Source organism: Anomaloglossus baeobatrachus, chromosome 3, assembly GCF_048569485.1.
Source record: "Anomaloglossus baeobatrachus isolate aAnoBae1 chromosome 3, aAnoBae1.hap1, whole genome shotgun sequence".
Lineage (NCBI taxonomy): Eukaryota > Metazoa > Chordata > Amphibia > Anura > Aromobatidae > Anomaloglossus > Anomaloglossus baeobatrachus.
The window spans coordinates 123,657,979-123,671,023 of record NC_134355.1 but is presented as its reverse complement, the minus strand read 5'-3'; the positions used below and the strand labels follow the sequence as shown (position 1 = coordinate 123,671,023).

Here is a 13,045-nt window from a genome sequence, read left to right as displayed (position 1 = left end):
GCCACCCGCACAGACAGCCGACCGTACAGCCCCCACGCCAATTCTCCACCTCCCGGTAAGCTATATTCAGATTTTAAGACGCACCCCTCATTTTCCTCCCAAAGTTTTTTGGGAGGAAAAGTGCATTTTATAATCCGAAAAATAAGGTATATCTTTTTTTTTTCAGGTGTTTATGGCCAACTTGGGTGTAAAAAAGTCAGAAAGTTGACAGGTCCATAAGGAGATGTATAATAATCATAATTATATGTTACTGCACAATTATTCATTTGTAGAAATAACTCTGAAAAGTGAATGCTGTCCCTTTTAACCATAAAATTATTAGGTCCAACATTGCTTTTCATAGTCGTGTAGGTTCTAATTTTCTTTCAAAGAGCAGAAAATCCTCTACGCAGGCAGAGGTAAATAATTAGTACATGCTGCCTGTGACTGCCACTAGGGGGCGCTTAAGAATGCTCTGCATATATTTTTTAATCCCGTATGTATAAATAGGAGCTGCGTGTTCTATGCTCCCTCTAGTGGTATCTGCATTAAAAATTGAAAGGAATTTATCAGGCCTGGCTACAGTAGGGTTAGTTAGTAGATGAATTTGTGTGCCAGGGTTTCTGAAATGTCATCTGTAATTTTTAAGTTATTCGGGCCAACTACCCTTTAAATAGGGGTTGTATTCATTGCAAATTTGGTTGTGTTAAAATGTTTGCACCGTTTTGCTTTTACAGGTTTCCCTACACATTCAACTTTGATGTGGTCTGTGGTCATAAACCAGCTAAGAGTCCAAAAAAGACTCAAAACAGTTACAAACTCTCCATAAGACCATCAGAATGAACTCACTGACTGAATCGCAGTTAACTCATTCTGCAGCCAGTAACAGCCAGTGTAACACCGAGGCTATAGAAGGCAAACAGTGTACACATTTTTAATAAAACCAAATTACACAAATTATTTTTAACCAAGAATAGAAGCATTTAAGGCCTCCTTCACACGTCCTTGTCTCCGGTACATGTTTGGTCCTTTTCCTCACGTAGCGGAGACACGGGCACACGTAGACCCATTAAAATCAATGGGTCTGACCTCACGTGCGTGTTCTGCCATGGACCGTGTGGAGCATAAGTGTGTCCGTGTGCTCCACACGTCAACATGTCCGTTTTTCTCCGGCATCATGGGTGTCACACGGAACGCAAACGGACCACATGGAGGTGTTCTGTGTGACACGCGCCGGAGAAAACACACGTGTTTGAGAGAAAAAAAAAACACTTTACTCACCTTCTCCAGCCCTCCTGTCTCTGCCGCTGCTGTCACTTGCTTCCGACCGCCGCTCATTATGCTCATTGAATATTCACTTCACTGCAGCCGGAAGCAGCAGCAGCAGCGGGGAGTCGGCAGGACCGGAGACCGAAAATCAGCACCACGGACAGCGACGCCAGGGACAGGTGAACAGAAAGTTCCCGTTCTCCGTGTGTTATCATGGATAACACACGGAGAACACACGTGTGCCATAAACACGGCTCACGGAGGGCAAAACGCACCTCTGACACGTCCGTGAAAAACGTGCGTGATTTTTCACGAATGTGTGAAAGAGGCCTAAGACAGCATGTGGACTAGTCTTTAAATAAGTTATATTTATGGTAGGAGTCTGCAGTAATGAGATGTGTTGCCTCACCCGATCCCACTCCATCTCCTCCACGTCTACCAGGATCCTCATGAGCTCAGGAATGGCGAGTGCAGGGTGGGTGTCATTCAGCTGTATAGCGACCTGCGGAACAAAAGTGAGGTCAGACCGGCTCAGCTCTGAAACCTAGAAATATATTGTTTCTACACCACCCGTTAGAATATCACTGGTACAATACTGGACTGATCTGTACATAGGATAATTATTACCATTTATACACTATGGAAACACTTCAGCTCACAGATTCAGATTTTTATATTCTACTTTTCTTCTCCGTTTATTGTTATTCTCTTTCTACTGTATATTATGTAAACCAAATACCTAAGCCAAAGATCCCCATGTTTAATAAAATGACAAATGTACTAAGAATGCATAAAATATAAATGCAACATATGGAATAGCAAAGAAAAAAATGAGACATATAGTAAACAGGAAAAGGTATAACAGAAATAGGAATAAAAAGGATTAAAAATGATAATGAAGTATATACTGACATGGACAAGAGCTGATAGTCCCAAACTGTATATAGATAAGTCATAGGTATATTAAACCCACAGTGTAAGGCTAAGTTCACATTTCCGTTGTTTTGTATCAGTCACATGCGTCGCTTGACGCATGTGACTGATGCGCTGTTCAACGCTGTACAACGGATGACAAAGAACAGAATTCTTTGTCGGATTCCGTTGTGTGCGGGGGGCGGAGTTCGGGGGGGGGAGGAGCCAAGCGGGGACGTGGCACTGAGGACGTCAGTGCCGCAGGGACTGCAGGACAGGTGAGTGTGTGTGTGAGTGTGTGAGAGTGTGTGAGTGTGTGTGTATACACATGCTGAATGCGGGAGGGGGCGGAGCCGAGCGGGGGGCGGGGCCAGGCGCTGAGGATGTCAGTGGCAGTGCTGCGGTCTGCATGGCTGGGGACAGGTGAGTGTATGTGTGAGAGTGTGTGTGTGTGTGTGTGTGTACACACATGTGCGGAGTGCGGGAGGGGGCGGGGCCGAGCGGGGAAGTGTGTTGGCCTCCCTGCACACGTAACCAGACTAAATATCGGGTAGCAAAGCACCCGATGTTTACCTTGGTTACCCGATATTTACCTTGGTTACGGGCCTACACCGCTTAGCGCTGGCTCCTTGCACCGTAGCCAGGGTAAATATCGGGTAACCAACCAAAGCTGGTGACGTGTGCAGGGAGCCAGAGAGCATGCGCAGCGAAATCCGACGGATTGCGCTGCTCAAAAAAGTTACATGCTGTGTTCCTCCCGCCCGGCGGTCAGTCGTTCCACGACTGATCTATCGGGCGGAGGGTGCAACGCAGCATCATCAGTCACAATCCGCTGCTCATACAAGTCTATGGGAGCAACGGAATCCGCTAAACGGATTCCGTTGTTTACAAGAGCAGCGGATTGTGACTGATACATTTTAGCGGAAATGTGAACTTAGCCTTAGTGGGGACATCCATAAGTAATTACAGGCCAGATATACATCGTACACTAGTGATATATACCAACTTACTGAACAATCAGTTTATACATGTAGTCGTCATTTACCTTATCAGGGAAAGTATCAAAGCAGGTTCTCACTGGGTCCCGACATCCAAACTTGGAAGACTTGAAGCGCCTAATGATATCCTGCAGGGTAGCGGCCACCACAAAGTACTCCTGCTTCAGGCGCAACTCCTTACCTTCAAAGAACTGAAGAAGGGCGGCACAGATTAGTCTCTTATTTCAGACACATTAAACTGAGAATTCACCAAAAAGAGGTCCCAGAGATAAAAAAAAAAAAAAAAAAAAATTTACAAAACACCTTTAGGGTAAGTTCACACAGTGCGTTTTTCGCAACGTTTTTGCATATTTTTCCTCAGAAAACTGCATGAATTTGCTTCCCCAGCAAAGTCTATGAGTTTTCATTGTTGCTGTCTGCACACAGCGTTTTTTTTAGCTGCGTTTTTGTGGGCACCACAAAAACGCAGCATGTCAATTATTTTTGCGTTTTTCACCCATTGAGTTCAATGAGATGTTCAAAAACGCAATGAAAACCACAAATTGCAAATATAGCTGCGCTATAGTGCGTTTTTATGACTAAAAACGCAGCCATAAACGCAAGGGGTGGGTAGTAAAGTGTCATGTACAGGAAGAGGATTCCTTCTGTCAGTAAACACAGAAGCGTGAATCCTCCCGGTACCGCCAGCGCTACTTCCATTTCCCGCCCGCTGCCTCCACCTCCCGCCCGGTGCCATGTCCGCTCCTGTGCAGTAGGTGGAAGCGGCTGCTAAATCAAAAGTGAACAGTAGAAAAATCTCATACTCACCTGTCTGCAGACTCCCGGTACATGTCCGCTCCCAGCTCCTCTGCCGGTACCGCCACCCCCGCTCCGGCTGTGTGCCGGCTCCCAGGCACGTACGATAGCTGCAAGACGTGGCGGTGATCACCTGATGTGGTGACCTGACGCATCAGCTTATCGTAAGTCTCGCGGTAACGCCGGATTTTACCGCCGGGCCGGCTATCAGCTGATGCCGTCGGGAGACTTCATCAGCTGATTACCGGCAGCACCTGCAGCGGTCGGACAGGAGTCTTCACGGATGTGTGTAGTTTTTTTTTTTTTTTTTCACTGATGCATCAGCCCTAGACTGTACAGCGAGCGCCGAGTGATTGATTCCCCGGCGCTTGCAGTCAGTTAATGACAGCTGCAGACAGGCCGGGGTGATCTCCGGACTTCAGGTGAGAGCATCGGAGATTAGTCCCGGATGTCTGCAGCTGTCATGAACTGAACCGCAAGTGCTGGGGAATCAGTCACTCGGCGCTCGCGGTATAATCCAGGCTGCAGTCTGGAGCTCAGGTGAGAGCTCCGGAGTGCAATGCAGGTACCTGAATCCAGGCCTGGCATTACTGGAGTTTCCTCCGGTAGCCAGTCCGACGCTGCACGGAAGTGTGTAGTTTTTGGGGGGTTTTTAGCACTGATGCATCAGCTGATTGTATAACCGGCTCTTATACAATCAGCTGATGTGTCATGTGATTCAGGCCTTGAACCTGACACATCATCTGATCGCTTTTGCCTTCCAGCAAACCGATCAGATGATATTGGATCCGGATTGGACGGCGTGGGACCCTTGACCCAAGATTACTGCGGAGTGGGGTTCTTTATTTCAATAAAGATGGAGTCACTAATTGTGTTGTGTTTTATTTCTAATAAAAATATTTTTCTGTGTGTTTTTTTTTTTTTTTATCTTTACTAGAAATTCATGGTGGCCATGTCTAATATTGGCGTGACACCATGAATTTTGGGCTTAGGGCCAGCTGATAATACACAGCTAGCCCTAATCCCATTATTACCCGGCGAGCCACCCGGCATCAGGGCAGCTGGGAGAGTTGGATACAGCGCCAGAAGATGGCGCTTCTATGAAAGCGCCATTTTCTGGGATGGCTGCGGACTGCAATTGGCAGCGGGGGTGCCCAGAAAGCTTGGGCACCCTGCATTGCGGATTCCAGTCCCCAGCTGCCTAGTTGTACCTGGCTGGACACGAAAATTGGGCGAAGCCCACGTAATTTTTTTTTTAATTATTTCATGAAATTCATGAAATAATAAAAAAAAAAAGGGCTTACCTATATTTTTGGTTCCCAGCCGGGTACAAATAGGCAGCTGGGGGTTGGGGGCAGCCCGTACCTGCCTGCTGTACCCGGCTAGCATACAAAAATATGGCGAAGCCCACGTCATTTTTTTGGGGGGCAAAGAAATCCAGCATACAGTCCTGGAAGGAGGATGCTGAGCCTTGTAGTTCGGCAGCTGCTGTCTGCTCTCCTGCATACACTATTGGATGGAGGATGCTGAGCCTTGTAGTTCTGCAGCTGCTGTCTGGTCTCCTGCATCCACTAGTGGATGGAGTATGCTGAGCCTTGTAGATCTGCTCCCCCTGACTCTCCCTCCAGCATACAGTCCTGGATGCAGCATGCTGAGCCTTGTAGTTCTGCAGCTGTCTGCTCTCCTGCATACACTAGTGGAGAATGAAGAACATATTGAAGAAGGAAATGACATCAGACCTTTTTTCTTTTTTTTTTTTCAACAATCTTTAATGGCAATGTTCACTGATAAAAAACGCGTAAAAATGCAGTGAGCAAAAATGCAGCAAAAAACGCACCAAAACGCAGTAAAAACGCATGCAATTTTGCTGCGTTTTTTTTTGCCGCGGGTGCATTTTTGTGCGTTTTTTTGCGGCAAAAAAACGCACAAAAACGCAGTGTCAAAAAAACGCAGTGTGTGAACTTAGGCTTAAGGGAATATTATCAAGCCTGTTTTTCGGTACTCCCACAAGAATAAGTGGAGCAGCATGACGCATTATCTGCCTGCAATCCATTTCACTCGGGATCAGTGAAGGTTTAAGGCCCCGTTACACATAACGATGTCGTTAGCGAGATCGCTGAAACGTCACAGGTTTTGTGACGCAAAAGTGATCTCGCTACATGTGACACCCCGCTGCGATATTGACGATCGTACCTGAACGTCCTGGTTAATTTTTTGATCATTGGTGTCCTGCTGGGCTGCATGCATCGCTGTGTTTGACGCCATAACAACGACGAGTGACCTAATTGGCACGCCTGGGTGACAGGGTCCCAACGACCGCCGAGGTCGTTATACGGATCACCGTATTGTTGCTGCGTCTTTAATTAGATCTGCCTGTTTGCCAGCTCACTAGCGACCATGTAGCAACGTACCAGCGATGCTGACCAGGAAGTATCGTTGTCAAGATCGCTAGAACGTCGCTACATGTAACGGAACCCTTAGCCTGCCGTGAGACGTCGCTGTGACGCCGCACGACCCGCCCCCTTAGGAAGGAGGCGGGTCGCAGGCCAGGTAAGTGCGTGTGAAGCTGCCGTAGCGATAATGTTCGCTACGGCAGCTATCACAAGATATCGCATGTGCGACGGGGGCGGGTACTATCGCGCTCGGCATCGCTAGCATCGGCTAGCGATGTCGCAGCGTGCAAAGTACCCCTTAAGGCTATGTGCCCACGCTACAGGATTTACCGCGGATTTACCGCGGATTTTGCCGCGGATTTACCGCGGATTTGCCGAAAATCTGCAGCAGCAGCACTTCCAAGCCATTTCAATGGCATTTTGGAAATGCTGTGCCCATGCTGCGGATTTTTCCGCGGCGGATTTGCCGCGGATTTTGATGCGGAACAATCTGCAGCATGTCAATTGTTTGGTGCAGATTTGGTGCGGATTTTTGGCTTTGAATGGGGAAAAAAAAAAAAAAATCCGCATCAAAATCCGCGGCAAATCCGCGGTAAATCCGCGGCAAATCCGCGGGTGCGGATTTGCCGTGAAAGTCGCGGATTTTCAGGCAAAAAAATCCGCAGGGACATTCTAGCGTGGGCACATAGCCTAAGAGTTCAGACCCTCAGCAATCAGGTTGTTATCCCCTATCCAATAGATAGGTGATAACTTTGAAACTTGAGAATGCCCCTTTAAAATATATGAAGAGTACGCACAGGCCAGGGGACAGTAGACACTTCACGTGCGCTGTATAGTTCCTCTATGACACACCACATTCTGTCTCAAGAGAAATGCTTCTAGTTACATTCTCTTTGCAATATAGCAGTAGATGCTACTAGAGAGACAGCGCGCTTCATGCTGGAGGAGTTTTCTTGAATTCCCTTTTGCCAGAGAGCACTACACAACCTATAGGTTTCCTTTTGCAAACTGGTGGTCTCTACAGGTTGGCGAAGCAGTATATGCTAGATTTCCCTCAATATCTTCTCCACCAGTTAGTGAACCAATACTTTGCTTTATACTGACGGGGTTGCACTATTACCTATAGCTGTGTTTCCCCGAAAATAAGCCCTACCCCGAAAAGGCCAAAAATTCCTGCTAGAGCTTATTTTCGGGGTAGGGCTTATTTTCTTTTAAATATAAGCCCTACACCGAAAATAAGCCCAATTTGTGGTTCAATAATGAAGTGTCCATGCAGCTAAAAATGTTAAAGAATACTTTAAGACACTTCATTAACAAAAGCAGACACCCCCAAAAGAGAGAAGACAGATCCTGCAATCATACTCACCATACCCCAACCGGGACGCTGTGGAATGCGAGGACCTGTGGTGAAACGCATTGAGGACCTGTGGTGGAGCGCATCAATGTGTTCCACTGCAGGTCCTTGATGTGTTCCACTGCAGGTCCTCTCACTCCACAGTGCTGCCAGTAAGAAGCAGTACGGTATCACCGGATGTGTGTGTATGTGTGTATGATGTTAGTGTGATCTGATGTGTGTGCGCGCGCGTGTTTGTGCTGTCCAGAGGCAGGGGACGACCGCTGTGGAGCACAGGAGGACCTGGGAGCGACACAGATGTCAGACATCTAGTAAGTATAATTCTCTTGGGGGGGTTCTGCCTTTTCCCCAAAAATAAGCGCCTTAGCGCATTTTTGGGGGGCAAAATAAAATATGAGAGTCTTATTTTCAGAGAAACTCAATACCTGTAATAGGTAGCATTGCAGAGACAGGTTTCTATTTGGTGTAGAGATAACAGATAGCATAGCATACGCTGTAGTGAAAATCCTCTTTGCGCATATATAAATCACCAGATGCGCAGAAGTACAGTATGAGGAACTTCACAGGCCACAGGCATCGTACTTTGGGACTGTACAAGACAGTTGGGTAGAATAATCACGTGTATGCCCTCAATAAAGACCAATGACTTTGGATTCAAAGAAAAATGTAACTTACATTATCGTTGGGGTACAACACTCGGGAGATATTTTCAGCCAGATTTCTATCCAAAACAGCTTGAATATAGTCACCAACATTAACTATAATAGAAAGAGACCGGAGTGTTACTGCGCTGAACAGCCTGGACTCTATTTGGAGACACATTTTAGCTAAACTGATACCTACAGCAAACTAAATGACCAAAGCAGGACAATGTGATGGTCCTAGGAGAATAAACTGTAATCCAGTCTTTGACATAAGCACCAAAACGTTTTTGTTTCGCACTGCTCACTAGAAGAAATTGTGAAACTAGGAGATACGTCCCAAACGTCACCTATTTGTCACGGAGACAGAAACTGTCATCCAGAAAGACAAGTGTGCGGTATCTAGCCTACACTTTACCCTGCAGCATATCCGTGTGCTAGCAGGAATCTGGACCGAAGCGCAGAGGTCACGGCTAATATCACCGGGTAAACTTTACCACATTTTGACCAGTTGGAATCTCATCTCAGTTAAAAAAATGGAGAAGACATGCTTATATATCAAGACCTACAGGAATTTTAATTTGTACATGTGCAAAACATCATCCCCAGTGATGCCTGCTTTTTATAAACTGGATCTTCAATGAGAATCAGATTGAGGAAAGTCCAATTAGGACTGAAAGTGCCGGGTTCTGTTCTATAATTGTCTGCAGGATCCTATCCGTGAAGCACGGACCGTAGGAGTGCCGTGTCCAATAGTCACACCTACTGGTGCTGGGACTTGTCATATCGAGAAAGTCCTTCATTATATGACCTGCTGTGCCAACTGTTCACACCCATGTTAGATGCTTTATTTAGTGCCTCCATTGTAAGTCGCTAGAGACTGTTGGGCGCCACTAGGACCCATTGTGACAGATTCAGCCCTGCACTGTGGTCTCTACTATAAATGAATGTCATCACCACCTCTTCCTACAAGCCTACAACCTGCCGTAACCCTCAGTCTGATACAGCGCCTCACAATCAACTCTACCCTAACCTACTGTATCCTCACCCATCCCTTGTAGACTGTGAGCCCTCGCGGGCAGGGACCTCTCTCCTCCTGTACCTGTCTTTGTCTTGTATTGTTTATGATTATTGTACTTGTCCCTATTATGTACACCCCTTTCACATGTAAAGCGCCATGGAATTGATGGCGCCATAATAATAATAAATAATAATAATAATCATGTAGATGAAAAGGAACAAATCAGGTCCCATTCTGTGCCTGTATTAAAAAATCCCCACTCTTGTGGATGGAATGGAAGTATTTGTGGTATATCCTTGAAGGAAATCTGACAGCAGGTTTTTGCTATGTAAGCTGAAAACAGCCTGCTGCAAGGGTTAACACAGAGAATTCAGGGATGCCCGTTTTGTCACAGTCCCATCTGTTTATTTGATATTTTTGTTAATCCAGCAGGACCCTTATCATTGCTCGGACTACAATGTCACAGGCTTGGCAATACAGCACTGTGCTCTCCTCTGATTGACACCTCACTGCCAATGTACAATGTCTACAGAGAGCCTGGTGTGGGAGGGACAGTTCTCTCAGCTCTGCTACATGGCTAAATCTAAAAATTCTCATTCTGTCAGAACGGCTGCACCCAGTAATCTAAGTGATGCATTGTTGGATTCAGGAGTTCTTTGCCTACATCATGCTGCTGTCAGAAAAGGTAGGAAAAACCTGATTCCCTTCAAGGTATCCAGGAAAAACAAAAAGCAAATGTGTCTATGTCTGCATGAGATTTCCAAAACCTCATAACTTTTGCTGACACTGTAAAAAGCAGCTTTTAATTTGCATAAAACTCTTGGAAAAAACATGCAAAGCTGCAGCAAAAATGCAACGTGTGAACATAGCCTTATAAGATGTGTTGTTTTAAATGGAGAAAAAAAAACCAGTTCCTATGGTTGCATTTTTTTTCACACACCCGATTTAATAAGTGACAACACTAATGTGGTATCTGGGCCACTAAATGGGATAATCTGAGTGCAGAACTGTGGCAGTTGAAACACATGAAATCATTGCAGAAATCTCAGATTTTTTCCTGTTACCATACCCTTATAATGTGAGACGCCAGATCTCCTTACAAATGTAAGAAAAGAGCTAAATCTCCAGCTCCAGGCGATGTCTGCTCCCAAGCAACAGCAGGACTAACATATACAGGACATTTTTCTATATGAAGGTGCCGTATATAATGTGCACGGAAATGGATCACATACCAAGAGCACAAAGCAGGGAAACTTTTCCTTAAAGGGTTTTTCTACTTCTGGAAATATAACATATTTTTTAAATTAAATGCAAGTGTTTGGGGCTGAAATAATTTTTGCTATTTAGTTTCATTAAAAATGTTGTACCGTTTGGCTTTTACGGGATCTTTATGTCTGTGCACATACAAGTTTGATGTTGTCTGTGGTCATAAATAGCTGAGAAGAGGTCAGAAAAAAAGACAGAAAAAAGTCGCACACTCACGACAAGCTCACTGACAGATGCTAAGTGAACTCATTCTACCGCCAGCAATAAACAGTGCAACACAGAAGTTATAGAAGGCAAACGGTGCAAAATATTTGATGAAACCCAATTATACAATTTAATTTTAGCAAACATTTTCTGGGCGAAACGTGTCGGGTGGAGGAGCACATCACCTGCACTTCTACTCTTTGGATGTTTTCATTAGGGTAAAAATTTCATTTCTACTTGGTATCCTTATTGGGGGGATTTCCTTGTACCCGCATGCACCAGGACACATATAGTAAGGCCAGTGTCACACTTGCGTATGACTCGCGCGAGTCTCGCATCGGGATCAGCCGGGGTGGCCGCACACACTATGGACAGGAGCTTCTCGGCTGCATGTATTTCTGCATGTCCGATAGTGTGCGGCTGTGTCGGGTGATCCCGATGCGAGACTCGCGCAAGTCATACACAAGTGTGACACTGGCCTTAGGCATACTATTTATCATCCAGAACGCTTAATTTCATACAATTGTGTATAGTGTTATTAAAGTGTTGTCATTTAATTACATTCCCCTTTTACAACTATATATTCGCTACGGTGGCATCTTTTTTTTTTTTTAACATTTTTTATATTTTTTTATTTAATAAAGATTTACTATATTATTTGTGATTACATATACTTCTTTTTGGATTTTGCTCCTTTTTTTGCTTTATATGATGTTAGCGGCAATATCAGTACAATTAATCTACTTTAGGACATGTTGAATATAATATTACTACTACATTAGCTTTGTCTGAACAAGCAAATTTCAATTAAAAGTGATATAATCCCCTGACGACCTTGTCAGAGGTCACCCTTACATAGCGATGGCCTCGGGGGTGACATATTTGCCTTTTATAGCCATCTGGAGCTGCAACCAGGCCAGTAGAGATAATCAGAAGAGCTCAAAGCCGTCACAGCCCTTGTAGTGTTCTCTAATAGGGAAACCTGTTGATGGAGGCCTCAATCTGCGGCAGTAAATGGGCAGAACCAACATCAGGAATATGTATTACCGAAATAGAAGGGCGCTGATAGATGTGATTACTGAGGGGCTGGAATGCAGAGCCGGCATATTAATATAAATCAATTGCTTCATGTAGCTTGTGTGCAATAGTGGAAGCAAATAAAGCTGGAAAAAATATTGCACTTACGTATTTATCTGACATTTTTTAGTTCATCATCAGTTGAACGTATATTATAGAATATCAGATTCCATGCATAGGTATGGGGTATCTTATAGAATAGGTATGATGTCTGCTGAAGAGTTATATTGCAGTCACATAAACCGAGAATTGAGATGTCTGGATATTGAGAGGACTCCGCATACTGGAACAATGAGCCCCATATATAAAGCTGTGCCATGCATTATCTGGTGACAAATCATCTTTATAATTGTAATGTGAGGGTCATCTATTATTGACTTAGAAATGTGCTTCTATGGAACCTACTTTAAAATTCGATTACAAGTAAAGAAAAAAGAGAATTTTGTTACTTACCGTAAATTCTTTTTCTTATAGTTCCGTATTGGGAGACCCATACCATGGGTGTTTAGCTTCTGCCTCCGGAGGACACACAAAGTACTACACTTAAAAGTGTAGCTCCTCCCTCTGAGCTTATACACCCCCTGGTAGCCAGTCCTAGCCAGTTTAGTGCAAAAGCTGAAGGAGAATAGCCACCCACAAGTAGAACCGAGTAAGAACCGGAACAACCGGAGACTCTGTCCATGACAACAGCCGGTGATAACACACGGAACAAGAAAATTGCCAACAGGCAACAGGGAGGGTGCTGGGTCTCCCAATACGGAACTATAAGAAAAAGAATTTACAGTAAGTAACAAAATTCTCTTTTTCTTTATCGTTCCTTTGGGAGACCCATACCATGGGACGTTCCAAAGCTGTCCCTGGGTGGGAATAAACAGAAAAACTAAGAAGTAGGCGGAGCCTAACTTCACAAGTGGGCGACAGCCGCCTGAAGGATGCGTCTGCCCAAGCTCGCATCTGCCGAAGCATGAGCATGCACTTGGTAGTGCTTCGAAAAGGTATGCAGGCTAGTCCAAGTGGCAGCCTGACAGACTTGTTGAGCCGTAGCCTGGTGCCTAAAAGCCCAAGAGGCACCGACAGCTCTGGTCGAGTGTGCTTTGATCCCCGGCGGGGGAGGCACCTGAGTACTCTGGTAGGCG

At 45.2% G+C, this 13,045-nt stretch overlaps 1 protein-coding gene across 1 annotated transcript in view; it reads right to left on the bottom strand.

Annotated features, from left to right (window-relative positions):
- Positions 1-13,045, bottom strand: part of PYGB (glycogen phosphorylase B) — a 153,262-nt gene that overhangs the window by 56,032 nt on the left and 84,185 nt on the right. The window contains exons 7-9 of the mRNA XM_075339420.1: positions 8,376-8,458; positions 3,206-3,349; positions 1,658-1,750 (exon numbers count right to left, since the gene is read on the bottom strand). Coding sequence (XP_075195535.1) covers positions 1,658-1,750; positions 3,206-3,349; positions 8,376-8,458 — 320 coding nt within the window. The remainder of the gene's footprint in view (positions 1-1,657; positions 1,751-3,205; positions 3,350-8,375; positions 8,459-13,045) is intronic.